The 22,757-nt window shown below is 41.1% G+C and overlaps 1 protein-coding gene across 1 annotated transcript; it reads left to right on the top strand.

The window, feature by feature from the left end:
- Nucleotides 1-1,699: 1,699 nt before the first annotated feature.
- edar (ectodysplasin A receptor) lies at nt 1,700-22,757 on the top strand. The gene is made up of 11 exons (XM_085766331.1): nt 1,700-1,832; nt 4,151-4,270; nt 7,968-8,149; nt 10,150-10,235; nt 14,044-14,121; nt 14,227-14,352; nt 14,454-14,528; nt 16,764-16,836; nt 19,092-19,422; nt 19,547-19,610; nt 20,081-22,757. Exons 1-11 carry the CDS (start codon nt 1,782-1,784, stop codon nt 20,464-20,466), a joined length of 1,572 nt encoding a protein of 523 aa, XP_085622457.1. The 5' UTR covers nt 1,700-1,781; the 3' UTR covers nt 20,467-22,757.

The following is a 22,757-nucleotide window of genomic DNA, read 5'->3' as shown; positions in this document are numbered from 1 at the left end:
TTGATCAAAGGAATTAGCTTTTGATTCCCGAGGCCCTTTGACACTAATATGCTGGTGTTAGTTCTAAATATTAAATGTGACCTTGTCATTACTTTTTTAATCAAGCAAAAAAAAGTAGAAATGGAAGAAGGAATTTAACACCCAAAAGCTCCTCTGTGTTAGTGGAGGAAGCCTATAGATGTTTCAGGAAGCTGACAGGAGAAGCATTCGGTCAGTGTGTTCTTATCTGTGCCGTCTGTTGGAGACCACACACACACACACAGTGGTAGTGAAATTCATACTGCAAGATGGGGAAAACACATATAAATCGGTAGTATGCTTGGGAAAATGTGTGCATGTGTGTGATTTGTCGCAGGGTTGTTCACTGATACATGCAAACTGCCTATGCTGTCAGTTTTGTATAGGTATTCAAAGGGAACAGGCAGAAGGCTGGGTGTTTTAGAATCAGTAAACAGTCAAATTCTGAATAAGTTGCAGTAAATGGCCTCAGAGGGAAGTGACTGAGATGTCTATGGTCACATGTTTTTTTTTTTTTTTAAATCAGTTTTGTTTGCAAGTTGTTCCGAAACTGTGGGTGAGTAATTCTGGGCTCATTGTTTAGATCCAAACAACAGCTTAAGAGGTGATTCTTTACTGAGGACCCTCGCCAACACATCCCCTTTTCATTACAATGACGACATTATTTACACACACTCACACAGACGCACAAATGCTGCATACTCGGTGCGGACCACTGCAGGACAAACACACCGAACACAATCAAGGATGACACATATGGACAGACAACAAGCAATTAAACATTACTACAGAGTTAACTCAGGCTGCACTGCGAGAAATATTTGATGAAGTGTTGCTGTCAGGAGTTTTTCCAAAAACAGGACGTTATTTCTTATTTTCAGACAAACTGCTCTCTACTTGGTGCTTTTATTTCCACCTTTACAAGGTGTTACTGTACTTCTCCCACGAAAGTCAGGGATTATTTTACCTTGGTTGCTAAAACAAAAACACTATCTGGGATATTCTTTGACATTAATTAGATCCAGTTCATTATCACAGGCACTGTGCATGTGCCTAAGGTAACATCTGAACTGGTTTGAACTTGTTTGTTGCTTTACTATGTATTTATATATTTCTACTGTATACAGTGTGTACACTTTGATGTTAATATGTAGATTTCAATAAGTCTCAAATCTGAAAATATATTTTCAGAGCCTCATGCAATACAAAGTTACAGTGACATAGAGGTAATAGCCTGCTACGTAGTTAATAACACCCACAGGTGTGAAATAAGATCTGTGAGCAGCTTTCAGTGGCTGTTTGAGCAGGTTTGAGGTTTTGATAAAAAAAACTGTAGCCTTGCAAGAGAGATAGACATAACATAGAAATAGGCCCATAATTAAATGTTGTTGATGATTAAATGGTATTAAGTGCTATCACCATTCTTTATTGAAGCAGAGGTTAGCCAGCGGTGATGTGTACTTGAGCTCATGCGCCAGAGGAATGCCATGGGCTGTTCTGCTGCCATTACATGTTTATTGGAGATGACGTAATGGTAACAGGACAGTGAACTCATCGGGACCACACACACCTACACACCTACACACACACACTGACAGCACTACTGTTGGCAGGAATGTTTAGATACGTGACCTTGCTGTTTTCTTAAGTGAGGTTTGCTGCAGGAGCTTGAGTGCATGAAAGGATTTTGAACAATAGACGCTGTATATTCGCAACAAATAAATTATCATATTTTTTGTGCTCCACAGGAAGAAGACACAAAAATGTCAGAGAGGAGAGGTCAGAAGAAGTCCATTTTTCTCTCCTCATTATTGGTAAGTTTTGCCGTTATTTCGTATTTTTTAATTGTCTGTTCTCCAACTTAAATTCCCATAATTCATTTCTTCAAAACACTGAAATTATGTTTTTTTTTATTTTCTTAACTCATTCCTATCCTTCTTAATACACCCCTCCCCCTCCTATTTCTCATCCTCTCATGTGTCACCTCCGCCTCACTTCAAGCAGCAGTATCTATTCAAAGTCATAATTCTGCTATTGACATACAGAGACCCTCATTGCCCCAGCAGTATATATGGCACACATAATCTCCTCCACACTTGGCACTGCATCATCCAGACTTGAGTTGTTGTGCGCCAGCAGCTTGCACAGCTCTGCAGCACTTGTACCAATTAGTCAACCTTAGAGCTTTCTTTTTTTTTTTACAGAGTACATATCTTTATAATCTGACCGGGAATCCAGTGATTCGCTGCATGTTTTGATGTTGAAACCCACTGGCCGTGTTCCCAATAGACGCCTCCACCTGACCCTCCCTCCTCTGTTTTCTTCTCATTAGACACTAAATGTGTATGCAAGCTGGCACTGTGGAGCACTTAGTTAAAAGGAAAGAAATACTTGGATCATGTCAGTGGTGTCATGCCGCTACACCGCCATCCAAAGGCATTACACTGGCACTAATTTTAAAACCCCTTACGTCTATTGACTGCCCTTTCTAGAAAAAAGCGACGACTTACAGGATATTACAGATCTTTTGTTGTACAGTAAGACGCTAGGAGAATAGAGCACTGGATGTGGCAACAGATTTTTCTCACAATGCTCTTTTGCTTTTGCTTTGCTTGTACTTGTTTACAATTCACCAGTTTTCCTGCCAAATTCTAATATAAATCCATCTAAGATAAGTATATGTGGTGCACATGTGCACTCATGTGTTCTGTGTTTTATTGGGCCTGGCCGAATATCCTCCCAAAGCATTGTGGGAATCCTGGCGTATTGATTTGACAGGAAGTTTGTTTTTCATACAATGGAAAAATATGGAGAGGCTCATTATTGCAGCCTCCTCAAAGACAAATAAAGCATGGCGTACTGCAAAGTTGAACTAACTGTTGGTGAAAGCGCATGTAAACAATGCCTGCTTGTAATTGCCTACAGTGACACACCATCAAAGATGAACAAGATTTCGTGCAAATTTAAAAATAATAATACAATGATCATGTTGTTAGTTACCTCAACGTATTAAAGGAACACTCCACCAATTTTACACATGAAGTTCACTTTAAGTTAAGTTGCATTAACAGTAACTAACAAAGGTTAGTTCATTTCTAATCTGGTATAAATTACGCACAGATTATTTGGCAGATGCTCCGTATGCAGACTCATGCACCCACACACACAGGCTGTGTACTGTACATTTGTATATCAAGTCAAACCGCATCTTGTGTTTGCTGTCATGAGATGGTTATAAGGAAGAAGAGAGAGAGAGGGAGATGTTATTAGAACAATAGAGCGGAGATGGAGAGAATTAGTCATGCACTCATTTACTTTCCCTACATCATTTTCTGGACGGCAGATGATTTTAAAAAGTCAGTTAGTTTGTTTGGAAAAGCACAAAGTATGCTGGTAAGGCCATAAATACCAGCTGCTACTTATTACAGTGAGCCACTATGACACAATGCCACACACACACACGCAAGTACACACTCAACACAAAAACAAACACTAATGCAACACACAGAAACGCACAAGCAAATGCTGCTATTGTGCAAACTCCCCCTTTCTCTCTCTCGCACACACACAGAGTATCACAGAGGAAGACATTGGTGTTTTTTGCCAATTAAAATAATGATGCTGTTTCTAACATAGTTGGTGTCACAGCCATTATGGAATGCATCCATTTACCTCTGTTGTTGCAGATGTCGCCTGTGGATTATAATGAATTTTAAATGTCAGAAACAGCCAAATGTACGAGTTGGTGCATGCTTTCTCATTTTTATGAGAACAAATACATCAAACATGGTAATGACAACGAGTTAATCTGCTGTTCTTACTAGTGAAGTGTTTGGGTGTGATACAATTTATTTTGATATTTATTGCAGAACTAATCAGTACTGTGGCTATTTTATCACAGACATCTGAACACAATAAACCAAATGAATTGCTGAGTTCAACAATGAGAACTTAATAGGCATGTGTTCTTTTTCAAGGACATTTGTTGAAATTTTACAACAATTAATAAATAACCAACAGAAAAATAAAAATGCAGCGGAATGCAGCTATTGCTGAGCAGTCTATCATTCACATTAAGTGTGAGATTGTAATAATGTGTGTGTAATATCTTGGTTTTTCTCACTCTCTCCAGGTGTGTTGCATGTTTGCCAGTGCGGAGTATTCCAGCTGTGGAGAGTATGAGTTCTTCAACCAGACCAGTAACAGCTGCCAGGCCTGTCCCCAGTGCCAGCCAGGGCAAGAGCCACATATGGTGAGAGCATAAGTTTAAACAAAAAGGATAATTCAAACTAACCCTTAGACACAACAAAATAGATTTTTTTAAAAGCTACAGTACAATAACATTTGCAGGCAAAGAATTAAAATTGATTAAAAAAAAGAACTGAAAAAATAGAATCAAATCCAATTTAGAAAAAAAATAAAATGAAGTGAAGTAAACAAATAATTTGACTAACAACCATGTAATTAAAAGTCCAGCAGAAGGAAGGAGATCTCATCTGTGTCCACAGTAGCACAAGTGTTTTGTGTGATTGGTCACACAAAGGGAGAAGCTAAGACACCGTGGAGAATGACTGCACTTAACATCTGTAAACTGAGGCTGTTTGGGTGTACTCCATCTTTTCTAAAACACAAGCAATATTCCCAAAAGAGATTAACAAAATATGTGTGTTTGTAGCACACAGGGCAGAGAGGTCTTTCTCCAGGATCAGGACTGTTTATTCAGCTCCATAGTGGGAAAACCAGGTGCCAAACATGGCTAGGATTCAGATGAATCAGAGGCTCAGGATAAGTGGTGAGGCGGCACCATCCCAGTGTCTCTAATGACCACAGTTCACCAATTCAGCCCAGGTCGACTGGTGGTTTGGTGTTGAGCTGGAGGGGAGCCGAGGACAAGTGTTAGGGGTCCCATATGGCTGTCTCCTGAAATGCAGCACGAGGCTACAAAATCCATTTGGAACTGGTCTGTCCAGATGGATGTTCTCCTTATCCTTGTGTTACAAATAAATGGGCCAGACATGGCAGACACATTTACACTGGATAGAAATAAAGTAACATTTGTTCAGCACATTGATCATAGGTCCAAAGCAGGAAGTCCCCCACAAGAAATGAGTCTCATCTTTATGATCAGACCACGCAACATCTCAAACTTCACCAGGTTCTCCTTTCAAACATAGATGGTGCTCATCATGTCGTTCAGTGTTTACTGTTGGACAAGTTCTTATCAGTCTATTGTGAGGGTGGTGAGGGTTATGGAGGTCTATACGTTGTTAGTATAATTAAGCTTTTTCATGACATTTTGAATACATTTTTAAATAGTCACTGGGATAAAGCTGCCAATTGAGCATCAAATTGCAACTAACCAGAATCAGTGTCATTTTTTTTCTCATGACCACTCACAATACACACACACAAACACAGTTAGGTGTACACATGGCTGCACAGTAACAAGTCGCCTAAATTCAAATTTCTTTATGGTTTATTGCCCCCATTGACTTCCATGTGAAGGCATGCATTACAGTGATTGACTTGCAGTAGTCACAGAGTGATTTAGCCTCCGTCAGTGAGTCTGCTGACGGCCAAAGAAAACAGAGAGCATGTAGACGCTTCAGTGGGCACCCCGGGGTGCCAAGCCCTTTTAAGAGAGACAGCTGCAGTGAGAGCTGTAATTTATTCAGTTTTAGCACTTTTTATATAACTAGTATTCTTTTGATTGGAGTCATTTCTTTGATTTATAGTTACTTTTAAACTATGGTTTGGCGTGGATGACTAAAACTGTCAATAACCAAAAACGCTAGCAGCAAGTTTTGGCTTTGTATGGCATCCTATTATTAATTACTAGAAGCTATAAGAGGGGCCTCTAAAGCAACTGCAGTCAACAGTTTAATGATAATGGTTAAAAAAACAAAAAGAATAGTTAGCCCCTTATCTCTAGGGGTAGTTTTCAAGCTCATTGTATTAGCTTCCCAGCCCACATCCTTCTGGTTCACTCTCACTGCTCTCATGGGCAGGCAGCTGTTTTCATTATAGCATACCCAAACTACTCTGCAGGAAACAGCAGACAGCCACACTCAGAGACCAGCTGGTGAACACTGTGGAGCATTTAGCTGCTAAACAGACAGATATTCTCCTCATGTGGTGGAGACCAAACTTGGAGCACAAAGGAGAGTGAATATCAAACCAACATCAAAAACACATTTCAAAGTACATGCTAATGTTGCTCTGTGTACAACACAGTCTTTGCAACACTCAAAAGCCTTCCCTTCTTTTAGTCCTTGCCCCCTACCGTCCTTAGCTCCATAAGCTAGAACTCATAAAAATCTCGTAAATCACTGTGTTTGTTTGTTTTTTCCTTCCTTTCATTCTTTCCTCCTCCGCCTTTTTCTCACTAAGCCTCCATGTGCTTTAAGTAAACAACCCAGCATTGTGTTGTGTTTGAACTTGTCAAGTGGAGAGACCCACTCGTCTCTTTCTGTGACAGAGACGGCAACAGGAGGCTCAGCACTGAAAGCACGGAGCTCTGTTATAAAGAGTAATTTAGCCATTTGTGAGCGACAGAAAGATGAGAGAAAAAAGAAGTTCAATCAGGGAGATTAGAGCCCTCTTTGCACTTTCTCCTGCCTGTCTGATCCCCTGGGTGCCACAGTCTGTAATTCATGTCTTCTTCTTTTCCCCCTGAGCTTCCCCTCCATGTGTATGTGTGTATTTATTGACACCCTTTTAATCATGCTATAACCACAGGGTTTCTACTGCAGCAGAGACTTCACTCAGTGCCCGTTGCCCACACACACATACAGTACTCCGCACAGTGCATCACACACTGATGAGTGCTTCTAATGTGCATCTTGTTTCCAGATTGTCTCCGATGGAGCTGGATCACATTTCATTGCTAGTCTGCATATAAACACTGAAGTCAGACTACATCCTACCTTACACTGAGTGATGTAAGCGATGGTAATGTGAAGTGACGTTTCATGTCATCCTTTATGAAGTGTGAAAGCTGCTCAACATAAAGAAACGTTCCTTGGGGCGTTCTGGTGGTTAAAGACCAGCACCACAACTTCCTCGGTCCGGGACCTTTGTTGTGTGTCATCACACCCCCACTCTAGTCCTGCATTCAGCTCTTGGGTTTATCCACCTCCATGCCTTCTGGATGTGTGATATTGTAGTTTCAAAGATGATCTGCATGTGCTTTGAAAAGGGAGAAACTTTCAATTGGTCTTTGATTTACCGAACAGAAGCAGAACTATGGTGAGCCTGCCTACAAAAGATCCAAAGAAAGCTGTAACCCACAGCGACAGGATCCTGTCCATAGCTCACTACAGTTTTATATCAAACAATCATAGTGAGACTCACGGACGTCAAACAGAAGGGAAGCAATATTAGATTTCTTTAAGAGGTGGTCTACTGTAGCCCAAAGCAAGGAGACATGGGCTTGTTTCAATAGAGAGATGAAAGTAAAAGGAAAATGAAAGTTGAAAGAGAGGGAGCAAAAAAGAGAGTGTGTGTGTTTTTGTGTGTGCGCGCGTGTGTCCTGTTGTTCAGCCGCCCCGCTGTGAGGAATTACCATGCAGAGATGGAAGCAGATCGATGCTAGAAGACAGAATGACGAGGTGGTCATTTTAAACACTACCAGGCATGGAGAGCTGCACACACAGAGACACACACTCAGGCAGACCTCTGCCACCAATCAGATGTCTCACTTGTCATTTCAAAACGGCAAAGCCAGATTTTTTAAAGGTTATGGATAGAAACACGTGTGTTTTTCGAGTGTGTCTTGTTTTCTTTTCTTTTTTTACAACATGTCTCCACAGCACTCACACGTCGTTCTGAAGAGCCATTGTAATTTAAAATGACATAATACTAAATGTCTTAGTTGCTGAAAATGCTTATGTGTGTTCAAGAAATATACTGTATATATTTATATGTATGTATGTGTGTGTGTTTTGCAGATCTGCGGTTACGGTATGAAGGATGAGGACTTTGCGTGTGTGCCGTGCCCACAGGGGAAATATTCCAAAGGGAGATATGAGATATGCAGACGCCATAAAGATTGTGATGCTCTCTACAAAGCCACAGTGCGTGTAGCAGGAACTCCAGAGAGCGACGCCGAGTGTGGGCCATGTTTACCTGGGTAAACAACACACACACACACACACACACACACACACACACACACACACACACACACACACACACACACACACACTTACTGTAGATGTAATACAATGTTGTGTATTTATACTGTAAAATATGATAATCCAGATCTTTGTGATGTGATCGTATCTATTCACGTGCTATAGAGTAGCATGAGTCGACATGTGAACAGACCACCCTGCCTTCAGTTCAGTACGCTTTGTGAACAAACTCACACTAAATCTTCAACTGCTCCATTTGCACATGACAGCGGTGGATGCAACCTCTGTCATTTAAAGATATTAAGTCAATAAAGAAGATTTAAATGTTTACAGACCTTGCTCACTCCACCAATTTACTTACTGCATCAACATTAAACAGTTTCTTTTTTTTCTTACTCATGTTCACACTCATGTTACACTATACATAAGCGATAGTTTTTTCTTTGATCGCCGGAGCTGGAGACACATTGCTTTCAGGTTTCCTGTCTGTCCGACACCTTAAGGTCAAGTTAACAGTGACCTTGCTAAAAACACAACCATTGCATAAGGCTTCACCTTGCAAGAATGACACTACTGTACATATATGGTTCATATTATATAATTATATTATTTGATATGACCCTGGAAAAACAGGGGCGTAACCTGAAACCAGTCTGAGTTGTGGGGGGAGATTATCGTGATTATCAGATGATGTGATTAAGATAATAGGATAACTATAATCACCACCTTTATTAGTTTAATCATATCATCTGATTATTGTGATTAAATGTGGGCAATGAATATATTAATTCAGTAGGTCCTGAAGGAATTGGCACTGGGAGATTGATGATTGGGGGCTGTAATAACCCTCCCACAGCCTAATGTTTAAATCTCCTCCTGTCATCAGTCTGGATGCTGTCCTGCTGCCTCCGAGTTTTCTTGGCTCTCGCTCTCGCTTCACAGGAAGTTTTTGCTTTTGATTAGCGTGATTGTTACAGGAACGAGCGCACTCAGGAACACCGAGTTTAGTCATGTCCCAGTCTGCATCTGCACTGTATACAGTATGCTGCGCTGTATGTGGGGGTGTTTTACGCTGCAGTTAGCAGAGTCTATACAAGTTTGATGCTGAAGAGAACAGGCCTGAACAGTTGTTATGAAGAGCAGCTGAAGCCTGGAGCTCAGCAGAGGAAAAGGAAAAGACCTGAGAGAATGAGAATGAGTCAGTTGCACCTTCAAAGAATTCATGTTTATGATCCACAAGCAAAGAGTTTATATGGACCTATGCTAATTAACATAATACATTAACTGTCCCTTAGAATAGTACATTTTAGCTGGTAAAAGTTTAAGATGAAGAAACAACATGTTCGTATATATAGTGATGTCATATGGGAAATCATTTTTAATATTGAGTAAAATTAAACTGAATGTGTTGTTGAACTTTTACTTTAAATGATTAAAGAGAGGAATTATTTGTTTATCATACATGAATGCATGTTCAACAGCATTTGTAGTTGATTGAAGACTGAACCAGTTACTCGGACTATTTAAAGACACGAAGGGAACAGTTACCTACTTGCTGTGTGTGCACATTACATTACATGCGCACACTCATAGATATCCTGCTTGTGTTCTCAAGCCTAAATGATTAAATACCTGAAGCGCTCATCCACAGACTCTGGCCTCAGTACCTCCCTGTCTTCGGTCCTTTAACAGACATGTTATGACTCAGGGCCATTTCTGTACCAAGCCATGTTTAGTCCCCTCAGGGCGCCAATTATGTGCATTTCTTCACTGAGTCAAACTTTTCACCTCAGCTGCTTCTCCATACTTATATACTGTGGAGGTAAAGTATGTCTAGAAGGTAGGGAGGCCTCCTTTTATACACATCTGCCATGCCCAGCACTGGTGCTTACTTTCAAAGGCAGATTCTGTCTGTATGCCAGTACACCTAAGCAGGTCATGTGTAGCCCACATATTTTTGTATATCCATCTATTCATATCTTTTTTTATCTCCCAGGTACTATATGCTGGAGAACAGACCCAGAAACCTCTACGGCATGGTCTGCCACTCCTGCCAGAACGCACCACGCAACACCAAAGAATGTAAGAGCAACTTCTTCATGCTTTAATTTCCACTTCCTTCTAATCCTTCTTCCTGTCATCCCCTGTTTATTCTCTTTCAAAGTGTGAATCGAAAGTTTCTTTCTTTCTCTTTTTATATTTATCTTCACAGCCTTCTCTGTCCAAACACAGACCTGGTTTCTGCTTGATGAAAAGCATTCAAGTTTTCTGTCTAAAGAAAGGAAATAAAGGGCAGCAGGCTGTGAAAAAGCAGATCTATTGTATATTAAAAACGTGGACTAAACTTTAGGAAACACTCAGAGGTCAGAGTTCTCTCAGACCCTCTTGTCCCCCCTTTGTAAATGAGCCATGCTGATTGATAGAGAAGAGCTGGACAGACCCTGCCCTACCTTGATCTGTACTTCACTGCCTCTCTGTACCACACCTGATTGTGTGTGCACAGTTTGTCAGTACGTGCATTATGACGCCAACTGTTGCTGCAACCACATCAGTGGATGATAATATCTACCAGAAGTTGTCTCAATTTTTCTGTTTTTCATCAGCCTCGTCGGCTCATAAACATTTCTACACACTTGCAACACAAAGCACAAATGTTGTCAAATGACATATCCTGGTGTGCTGGAATGTCGTTCATTGAACTTCTGAGCAGCGAGGCATTTGCTCTTTAGTTTGTAAACGTCTTTTTAAAACCCCAGCAGATGGCAGTCAAGCAAATAACACGTTTATGATATTTTGCAAGATTTTATGTTTTCAGTTGACAGTGGTGATGGTGCACAGAGTATGTGAGCTGAACCAAAAATGTTATTAAAACTTCCCTTTGTGATTTGTTACACTATTGAAATCATGGCACATTATCAGTTTATAAGATGTTTTTAAAAATTTCAAAATAATTTACTGTCATTGCTAATTGATCTAAAACAGCCACTGCACGTTATTGCATAATTTCAATTAACATTCACCAGTTATAAAATGTATTAACCCTGAACAGGGATGTTGTGTGCATCCCCTTAAATTTAGGCTTACTCTACTTCTTTGTAGGTTTAATTTATTCAAGGAGAGTAATAGGCTTCACACACAATTTGGTGCCACTCAGTGAGGAACACTGTCTCACTTTGCCCTATGTAGCCTTGTCAGGATAAATGAAGGGATGTTAACAGTATCTGAATTGTATTTTTGACCCTCACTGATACAGATATGAGATTGATATTTATGGGCACATAATTGCTCTACCACCACTTTGAGGAGCTGGGATTGTTATTTGGTCATATTTAATGAGTGTGTTGTTGAAAGCTGAAACCCCCCAAAAGCAGCCCAGGCCTGCAGAGCAGAGGGTGTGAAGTAGGAGCAGCAGCCTGTGTGTGTATGAATAAACACTTGCTTTTCAACGGTACCTTAATTGTCTCTCCCAGGCATGGAAACAAGTGATTGAGTGATGCTATGAATCAGTGTGTCGTATAAGTAATAATAGGGACGCAAAAAAACCCAACAAAAAGCCTCTTGTGTGGCAAATAGCTTCATGTTGTGTTCAGATAAAGTGTGCTTATTTGGGAATTGCTATTTTTGTGCTAATGTCAGCAGAACTTGTTGGATGGATTTGTTTAGGAATAGCCTACTTAGAGTATTTCCTACAGAGAGTTAGATGAGAAAATTGATACCACTCCTGCATCTGGCCTATAAGGCTACAGAAAGCAGCTGATTAGCTTAGCTTTGAATTAAAACAGGAAACAGATAACATGGCGCTGTCTCAAGGGAAATTATTACACATTTGTTTCATTGGCTAAACAAGCAAGCTCAAATATGTACACTAGTTAGCTGTTAGCTGTACTAAGACAAGCTTCTAACTGTAGCATCATATTTTGCATGCATACTCAGTGGTGATATTCTTCTCTAACTCCTCCTTTATTTATGTATTAAATCAGGCTTTTGGTACATTTTAACCCAGCGCCTTTAACTGTGGACACCCTCCTTATCCCACTTCAGCCTGACAGTGAGTAAAAACGGAGCTGAGAGCTGGGAGTTCTAGTACTTGCTTAGGGTGTAGGCAGGCTGACACTCGCCGTGTAATCTGTAAATTACCCTGGCTCCTGCCTAGCTCTGTTTGTGTGATAATTAAAACTTCAGTGGGTATGAGAAAGAAAGATGATTAGCATGTTAGTGCTTGCACTGATGCTACTCTTTGGCAGCCAGAGATGATGAGTTTGAAGACATCATTGAAATTCCACCATCACCTTTTGGATTTTTATTGACTTGCTACCATTTGACCCTTTTTTTCCATCCGTTGTTCCAGTTAAATACTTTAACAGATTGTGTTTGCGTCATCAACTGAGACTACAGACTGTACTTACTGTAAGAAAACAGACAGGGCCTACTGTATCAACAGAGACCAGACATGGTTTATCACAGTTTTACACATTATTTTCAGGGGTTAGCCTTTGATTCTGCCCTGCTTACAGAGGTATTGTGATTTTCCACCTCAAACAAAAATGCTTTGATTTTTGTGATAGTATGCTGCTCCTCTCAGTGTGTTTGGACCGCAGAATCCACTGCCCTGAAGAATTATCTTTTTGCAGTGTTAGAACAGCCTTTGAGATGTGATTAAGAGATGAAACCGCAAGGCGCTAAACAGAATTCCAGTTCAGGCTCATATCCTTATCCAGAGTGTGTAAACACATCCCCTGAGTTAATGTCTGCAGCCACAGGGCACTGATATCTCTGTGTGTGAGTGTGTGAGGACACGAGTCTCAGAGACCACGGGAAACAACAGAGGTATACAATTCAACTTTGGGGAAAAAAAGACTGATTGAAATAGCTGATTTATGAGCTGCCAGGAGTTCACAGCTCCATTAGAAGTGAAGGAAATGCTTTTGCGTAATGTTAATGCTTGCAATAATATAATGTGATGCAACTCTACTGGAAAGAAAGTAGTTACTGTAATAAAACACAAAGCCAAAGCTGACATGCCTCCACCAGTGAATTATGGGATGTGAACCTCCACCAGTGACAAACTGAAATCTTACAGTCTTTGTGTTGCCTTCCTCATGAAACAATCTATTCTTTTTCCTTGGAAGAAAAAGGGGGGTGCACTATTCATCCAACTACAAAGGGAATCATTTGTTTATTCACTTTCTTGCTGAGATATAAATGAGAGGCTTCATGCCTCTGTCTGACTGTTGCAGCCAGTTAACTTGGCTTAGCACAAAGAGGGGGAAGAAGTTAAAGAGGAACTGTGCAGGATTAATTGTGATGGTTTAACGGCCCCCGTAAACCGTAATGTCTTGTTTATGACACATTAAACTACACAAATATACACGTCGTAGCATCATATATAATATATAACATTATCTACGGCTCTATTGATTGATTTCTCGCCGGCTTTGTTGTAAACAAATGCACAAGGCCAGGAGGAGGGTTAGCAAAACAATGAAAAAGCGACAAGACTTGCATAGTTACTCTTTAAAGTGGCTCTGTCAAAAGGTAATGAAGTCTACCTAAACACTTGTAAAGCTCAGTAAAAAGCTTCACATGTACTTAAATACAGAGCCAGACCAGCTACCTCCCTGTCTCCAGTCTTTGAGCTAAGCAAGGGTCCAACCAGCTTCTGGCAATAGCTTCATATTTGCTGTGAAGACATCACAACGGCAAACACACGAAATGTGTTGGAACATAAGACATGATACTGATGAATTGTGATGAATTAGAAACTTGAAGTTGCCTACAGGTATCCCTTTGATAACAGCTAGGGTTTTGTGTGCAATACATGTTTGAACAAATAGCAGGAAACATCCAGTTAAAGAACTAGAGCTGAAGTGTGTATGTGTGTGTTTCACAGGCATGCAAATCAGCGGACCAAGAGAAAAACCTCCGATTGATCCTGGCAGCACTACTGTATTTCCTCATCCAGATAAAGGTATCTGCAAATACATGGACAAGCTGCATCAGTTTCCACTTACCTTCCATTTTTATGTGTCTCACACACGCGCACGCTCTCTAAATCATTGCCCCCATATTTTAGGTTCTAACGGACAGGGTCACTTGGCCACGGCTCTCATCATCGCCATGTCAACCATCTTCATCATGGCCATTGCCATTGTCCTCATCATCATGTTTTACATCCTAAAGGCTAAACCTAGTGGCCAGGGTGAGACACACACACCAGCACCCACACATGCATCCACACTCATTTTAAGGGTTGCCATTGGTGTTGACTGATGTACTCTGTGTGTGTGTGTCTGCCTGCAGCATGTTGCGCTGGACAAATTGTGAAGGCAGTGGAGGCTCAGACCAACAAACAGGAAGACAAGAAAGATGTCCCTGGTGAGACACGATGCACACATAAAACACACACTCTCAATGATTAATGAGCTTGCACCACTTCTAAATTACATTTTGTTTTGTGCCTCTGACAAAGTGACCCAGTTCCACTTTCCAGCAGTGAAAACAATGAATGTGTTTACATGCACATTAATATCCTAGTTATGAGCCTTATTCTGGTTTTCATTATTTTTTGGATGTGGTGTTTACATGATACATAACTCATCTTGTTATTAACATCCTTGTATACACTATCCTAACACTGTCCACATTTTTGGCCATACGCATGCGCTCATGGAAAGTTTATGATTCAGCAACACTACATCTAGCAGCACATTGAGTCTTCTCAAAAGCGAGATAACAAGATAATAATAACAATATTTAAATGCAAAAACACTATTACTGTTCACAATACAGTTTAATAAGTGGGATCCTACCAATGTCTGAGAAGATGCCTAACGGTGCGTTCACACCGGACACGAGTAAAATATTCGCCTCGCTCTACTCGCTCGAGTTTGCCCGCTGGAATATTTGTTTTTACTCGCAGCATTCGCGAGAGACTCTACTGTGGGTACCAAGTCTACCGACCATCTAAAATTATCTGTGTTTTCATATGTGTAAAAACAAACAAGTCACAGTGCTTCTACAAATTCCATTTGCACATTGCAAAGTTTCTAAAGAGAAACCTAGAATGTGTGGAATCAATTACAGTTTATACTTTAACTCCATGAAAACGTACTCTAAATAGCACAGAGACACACAAAGATACATGATTATAGTAACAAGACAGACTATAATTAGTTTTTTACTCACCCTGAGCTTTAACAACTGTAAAATTACATTAAAGTAACACTGTGTATAATTTTATCTAATCCCTAAGAGTGAAATCCTTTCTAACTGTGATTTAGGTATGACTGGTCTAACACTGTATGTTATCTGTGGTCAGGTCTGGCTCCATTAAGAGATTACCCAGCATCTTGCTGTGATGCTCGGGGCTCAGCTGCTTTTTTTTTTTTTTTACTGTAGCTGCAAATGTGAAAAAGAAGTGTCTCCATCTCTGGAACAGCATGAATGATGGGATGCTCAAACTCTTATTTCATATTAAGATCTGCCCCACAACAACACGTGCATTGCACATCACATCTGTGTTGAATAATTGATTCAAACAAATTAAATCAAGTCACCTAATCAGACTGAGTCACAGTTAAATGCTGGCTCAGTGCTGGCTCCATGTGTCAGCCCAGCTTGTATGTGCATTTATGATGATTTTTAGCATGATTTATGCAAATGCAAGAGCGTCCTTGCACTTTGTGTGTGTGCATGAGTGTGTGTGTGTGTGTAGGCTGACAGACCTGGAGCATGATGAGTACACCATGGTGGAATGTGAAGCTTCCAAAGCCGAAGCCATACGTTGCTTTAGGCGCCATTTCTCCTGACAATGATGCTCTGTTCAATTTCACTGCCAGACTGACTGACTAACCACTTACATGTGGTGTGAATGGGAACACACACATACAGTACACACTCACACTTACTGTGGCCACAAACACATTATGCGAGATGGTAAGGTCGCTGACTTCATAATATAATAGCGAAATAGTGGGAAAAAAAACACAATACGATGGTTAGAGTATGATTAGGAAATAAATATCTGCATTGTTAGTGAACGCAGCATTATAACGAGACTGTGTGTGTGTGTGTTTGTATGTGTGTGTGTGAATGTTTTTGGGTGGCTGGTGTGTGTATGTGGGAGAGAAGCCCATCGCTTGGAGCTCTACCGGAGCTAACTGTCACTCATGAAGACACTGACTTAATAACTCAGCGGGATGAAAGACACAAGCGCTTAAATGCACACACACTCTCTGTTTCTCCCTCTCACACACACACACAACATTTGTTCCACTTAGGTATTCACTCATTATGCTGTCTATCCCTATCAGTATCCATGATGTAAGTGTAATTTAACATAATAGTCACCGTAATCATTTTATACAGTGCTCCAACTGCAGCTCCTCTGTTCTAGGTAGAAATCCTTCTAGCCTCAGGTTTCTCTTCACTTTTGTGCCAAAGTCTCTTTACAAAAATGCCTATTTAATCTGGTTTTCATTAGCAACACAGGATCAACAAAACGTGTTTTGGATCTTATCTTCATTTACATATTTAATTAGCACTGGAACTGCTAAACTTTTCTCTTTGATATATTTGAAACCTGTATGTCTTCTTATTTTTCTCTCTCAGACAATGTGGTGATCTTCTCCGAAAAAGACGAGTTTGACAAACTAAAAGCGCCTCCTCAGAAGACGGTCAAAAGGTGAGACACACCTGTTGATACACACTGTTACTTTTAGGTTGAACAAACTAAGACTAGATGCACAATTAAAGGATTCTCAGTGATTATTGGTTATATCGACACAGCTTAATGCTCGGTGTAGCAGGAGAATCAAACACAAAAAACACCATGCAGCACATTATGAGCTGTGTTTTAAAACATAATGCAACTTTTATTATATGAGAAATGACAACAACCAAGTGATATGTTTGTCTTTGAAATATATTAGTTTTCTGTGTGTATATGGACAACCACCTATGTATATTTATGCACCGTTTTGTGCTTATGCTTGTAAAACACCAGCGTTTCCTGATCTGCGAGTGTGTATAAACGGGTCTGTGTGGCGACACAGAGACGCTACGCAAAAGAAAGAAGCTTTTATCATTTTGTCAGCATCTGCCCATAATTAAGCCACCACAGAACAAGTCACTGCAGTAGTAGTCGTATCATTGCTGCTGGCCCTTTTTTTTTTCTCGCTGTATCCAAGGATGTGTGTGTGTGTGTGTGTGTGTGTGTGTGTGTGTAAAAGCAAGTTCAGCTGAGTTTTTTGTTTGTTTTTAATGAAGCACACAGCCATTATGTGGCTTTGGAGCACTGGCAGGGGAGGTAGAGGAGGGGGTGTGACTGAGGTATACCATAGATGAGCCCTGAAGCCTAGCGAACACAGAGGGAGACGGACAGAGGGGGTAGCTGTCGGAGGGGATAGGGGTATTTATTCCAGGCTTCACCTAAAACCACCACCAGGTGAAAGCACGTCCTGGCAGACAACAAAAGCCATCTTTTCCTGCATACATCTCATCCCCCATGTGCAGACAATGCTGCTTTATAGGCGTTAAGTGGCTAATGTGCAGGAGAAGTGTGGAAATACATGGCCACAGTGAGCCTTTGTGCTCAGGATGTTATAGTGCAGTATACATGCTCAGATTGGTAGTCCATTCAAATATATGGAAGGGGTATAAATTAGAGAATAGATGAGGCACAGACACATGTGCACACGCATGTGCACACACACACCTCAGCATCAATAGCAATAAGCAGTGTGGTACAGCAGCATGCCAAAGGATGTGCTAACTCACTTCTCTAGCTGCCAGTATGGGTGTTAGATGTCCAGGAAACAATGCCATTTTGTGTGTGTGTGTAGGTGTGTGTAGGTGTGTGTGTGTGTGTGTGTTGAGAAGAAGAGCGCGGGACTGCGAAACAATGGCATTCTCTGTCAACAAGGTGCTTTTGCGAGAAAATCCAGAGCAAGAACAGAGAGGCAGAGAATGGGTAATAAAATGATATTACACGGTATCATGTTGTAAAACGCAGGGCTATTTCAGTCAATCACAGGAACAGCTTAGAAACATCAGCAGCTATGGCAACAACAAGAGCATTCTTCTGCGACTCATTTTCACTGCTTAACAGTTCTTGTTCAGTTTGCAAGTCATTCTGTGTGCATTAATTAGCTGCTACTCCCACCTTTGGTTATGTTATACAACAGCAAAACTAAATACACGGCAGATAAAAGGCACCAGATCCGGTGCTCATACATGAATATGTGTCAACACCATGCAGCAGAGGGAGGGTAGTCACATTGAAGAGTTCATTACTGGTAATGGTACTGGTAATTAATGGTGATAAACTGAGTGTAGTGGCAAATATACACTATTTTTTGTTTGTTTGTTTGTTTTGTGTGTTCTTCCAAACAAGCATTCCTTGGAGATTGTAATCTCTGTACAATGGAAATAAGATGGATCACATTTGTGATGACTTGTGTTATTTCAATTTTTGTATGAATTAAACAAGAGATTTTTTTTCAGTCAGGCATGTCTCCCAAAGTCTCAATGTTTGTTTGCTTGTTTTTAACAGAGAAATAACTATTGCTATTGCTATTATATAAGTAAGCACTAAAATGATCCACACTTTAGTACCTGCCTAAATGCATGTGGATAAATTATGTTTTACTAGAGAATCTTCTATAAAATGGGCTTTAGTATGGATGTGGGGTCGGAATTATAGCAAATATTATGATGATAAAAAAAAAAAACAGTATGAAGTACATAACTCTCATTTTGCACCTTTAATTGTTAGCTATGTAGCATAGCCCCCCAGAATCTAGCTTCCGTGTTGCAGCTCCAGCTTTCTGAGGATGGAAGACTTTGCGCATTAATGAACTGTGTGAATGGCATCTGCATTTTATGTAATACCAGAGAATCTGTGCACATGTGTTCCAACATCTGTCCTTGTGTGCGCAGTGAAAACGACGCGTCATCAGAGAACGAGCAGCTGTTGAGCCGCAGCATTGACAGCGACGAGGAGGCGGCATCCGAGAAACAGGGATCAGCTGACATCAATAACCCCAACCCCAACCTGTGCCTCGTCAACCTGGGCAACAAGCCCGACCTCTGCCTGCTCTCTCTGGGGCTGCTGGAGAGCGACCGCGCCTGTAACGGGACCCCCACCATCACAGCTGGCCAGGCCAACAACATCCCAAGTCCCAACCACATCGGCAGCGTCAACCACATCACCGGCACTAACCACATCAGCAGCGTGAACGCCATCAATAACAACAATAAAACCCCGGGGGTAGGGAAGAAGGAGCTTTTTGAGACGTTACTGCCGTGAAAAATACGATTATGAACAGATACTCCGTTTACTGTCATCTGGAAATCACAAAGCTGATGTATTTTTTTCCCCCCTTACCACACAGATGCTACAGAGTCGAAGGAAAAAGATCCTAGATCTATACGCCAGGGCCTGCAATGTGACAGAAGGTGAGTCTGTTAGGAAACTTTCCATCATACTGAGCTGTGTAATCAGGAACTGATATCTGCCAATACTGTGGGGGGGGGCCTTTTGCTTTTTCTGGTGGACAGGAACTCTTTTTATAAACTGTTTTGAAGTGAGAAATTGACCTGTCAGTTTCAAGAAAATAAATTGCATCAGGATGTGTAACTGCATTGCATCACTACACTGGATTAGTTTTCCAGAAGTAAACAAGACTCAGACCAAGTCAAAGGCTAGAATAAGTTAAGAAGTAAAGACAAGTAAATGTATTTTTAAAAAAAACGACTTCCTTCATTTGTTTTTATATGTTATGTGATATTTCATTCTGGGGTAAAATGATAGACCAGCCAACTCTGCCATCCCTAGAGCTACGTCAACTACATGACTACAAATACAATTTGATTCAGATTGCAAATGACTGTGTTGGTGTAATATTCAATCAACTATTCCTCTCCAGGCCTGAGCCCCACTGAGCTCCCATTCGACTGTCTGGAGAAGGCCAGCCGCATGCTGAGCTCCTCCTACAGCAGCGAGGCGGCTGTGGTGAAGACGTGGAGGCACCTGGCCGAGAGCTTCGGCCTGAAGCGCGACGAGATCGGGGGCATGAGCGACGGTCTGCAGCTCTTTGAGAGGGTGAGCACGGCAGGCTACAGCATCCCCGACCTCCTGACCCGCCTGGTGCAGATCGAGAGACTTGACGCCGTGGAGTCACTCTGCTCAGACGTGCTCGTCAGCAGCGAGGTGGTGGCGGCAGCCGGACGACAGGGCATAAGCAGTTTTCACAGCCAGCTTGTCTGTTCATCGGCGTACCAATCTCCCTCCCAACGCTGTGCCAGTGTCTAGGTGTGTGACGCAGAAGAGACTTACAGACGCCTTACAGTATATGCTGCGTGTACGTAAGGACAGACTCTGCTCTGACAAAGAGACGTACACGATAGACACAACACGCCCATCACATGAAGAACGTCAGAAGACTTTCACAAGCACAATCCTTTTCTCCCATCATGGGTAAACACTTTGTATGGCCTTAGTTTTGATATTTTCTCCTCTGCAGGAACATTATTAGAATTTTCTATTTTATTAGATTTTTGCATTTTCTCAAATTTTAAGGAAATTTAGCAAAAAAAAAAAAAAAGAGAAAAAAAAAGCTGGTTTTGCTGCGCTGTGCGCAACACAAGAACTTTCTAAAGCAGATACAAAATTCAGCAGTTTTAAAAAGTGCCTTTTCTGACTCTTTCCGGTGTAAAAGTGCATTGTAAGAGAAAGGAATGGGGATGCCTTCGTAGCTGTCCTCTCACTGAACCTCCTGCTCCATCCCAGTGCTGACATGGCTGGATGTTTGTGTCTGTATAAAGGAGGCGACCTGCTTTGACCACAGCATCAGTTAACATTCATGGCTGTGCCTTTGGCTGTGCTGTCATCATATAGGAGAGACAGCAGATAACGAGCCCCCTACTTAGAATGCGATCATTATGCCCAGCTGGAAATGCTAAAACATCGATTCAGCTCAGCTTTCATCTGGTAAACATTGCTCGTGAACTTTGGGTATTTAGGGCCACCCCATGTCTCTTGTTGGATTGTGATGTCACCAGCAGAAATACAACGGCGAGGAGGAGGTTATGGTAATTTCATTTTTTGGTGAATTATCTGGAGACAATATGTTGGTAGGTTAAACTAAATCCATAAAATGCTCCCGCACAGTTCATGAACACTGTGCTGCCTCGACACAGTATGTAAATCTACTTTCCACAACTTTTAACACACAGACCAGCGTGCACTCTTGATACGACTACTTCCTCGGCAGTGGCCCAGTCTGTGACCCCTCCCTAATAATATCCCCCCTCCGCATATACCGCTTTTACCCTAGTGCTGCCGCCAGTCCTAATTATTTGGCGTGTGGCTCTGTGGGCCCCTAATAGGCTGAAGTGTTGTGGTTTACAGAGCGGGTGCAAAGTGCCTGTGATTTCCAGCACCCAATTAAGCATTTAGGGCCACTTAACCACTGAAAGCCCAGTGGAAAAGCTGTAAAAACCCTGCATTAAAAAGAGAGATGCCACAGCAGAGGCATGACTAACTGCCCCTGGGTTTTTTTTTTCGCAGTGCAAACGGTGCAAGAATGCATCTGGTCATGATGGAGGCAGCGCTACGGTCGTCCTATAACGACTGATCTTTCTCAGCTTTTGTGGTCAGCTCAGCCATGCTCAGACAGGGTTTACGCTCCCCTCTACCCGATGGGACCAATACAGCAAATTAGAACAATGTGCAGTTGAGTGGGTTGTCCACCTCTGAAAAGAAGCCGAGCCCAGTTTAGAGCTGTATATGCAGAGGCTGAGTAAGACTAAGCAGCAGCTTAAACAATGTGAGGAGCTCTTGATGATGATGTTCATTTTAGCTCCATTAATAGTGATGGCGTTTAAAGATGAGATGCAGCAGGTCAACGTCCTGTTTTCTCTAGTGATTAAGCTTCAAATCACAGCAGTAAGCTGTAAAATTCAACTTGCTTTGATCTAATTTCCCAAGGACAGGGCTGATCTTTATCTAATGTTTGATGTTGTCAGCATAATGCCCCATGACTGATCTGCACACAATCAAACATATCACCTACTGCCAAGTTCTTTCTCTACTGCTTTTTGTTCATACTTTAACATTGCAAACCCTGGGGCTGGACCCTAGCACTTTAAATTAATAAATGTGCATGTTTATCAAGCATGTATTCATATTTTTATTTCCTTTACAATCTCGTGTCAAGGCAAGTAGGAAGCACGGATTAAAGATAAGTGCCTTCCTAGAGCTGGGTTGTTTTCATCAGGTCCGATTCAATTCAAAACAGGTTTAACTAATTATTTTTTATGTTTTATGCTGTTGAATTTTTGTAAATAATCTAATTGGACTGGATTGAATTGAAATAAAAACGGATCCATGCCCAGTTTTCAGGCAGGCAAAAAACCTTGTCTGACATACAGTATATTATGCTGATAGGATAATACAGAAGCCAAACATGGATTACTTACCTCAGTAATATAGTAGAACATGTAGAAATACACACAAATGCATCACAGAACCAAAGTATAACTGTATATATAACTTATTATTGTACATAATGTATACATTAATAAAGATGTAATGCAAAAATA

The sequence above is a fragment of the Trachurus japonicus genome, chromosome 21 (genome assembly GCF_045865225.1).
Source record: "Trachurus japonicus isolate A0001 chromosome 21, Traja_1.0".
In the NCBI taxonomy this organism is placed as follows: Eukaryota; Metazoa; Chordata; class Actinopteri; order Carangiformes; family Carangidae; genus Trachurus; species Trachurus japonicus.
Note: the sequence above shows the minus strand (reverse complement) of the source record. Positions and strands in the feature narration are given on the sequence as shown.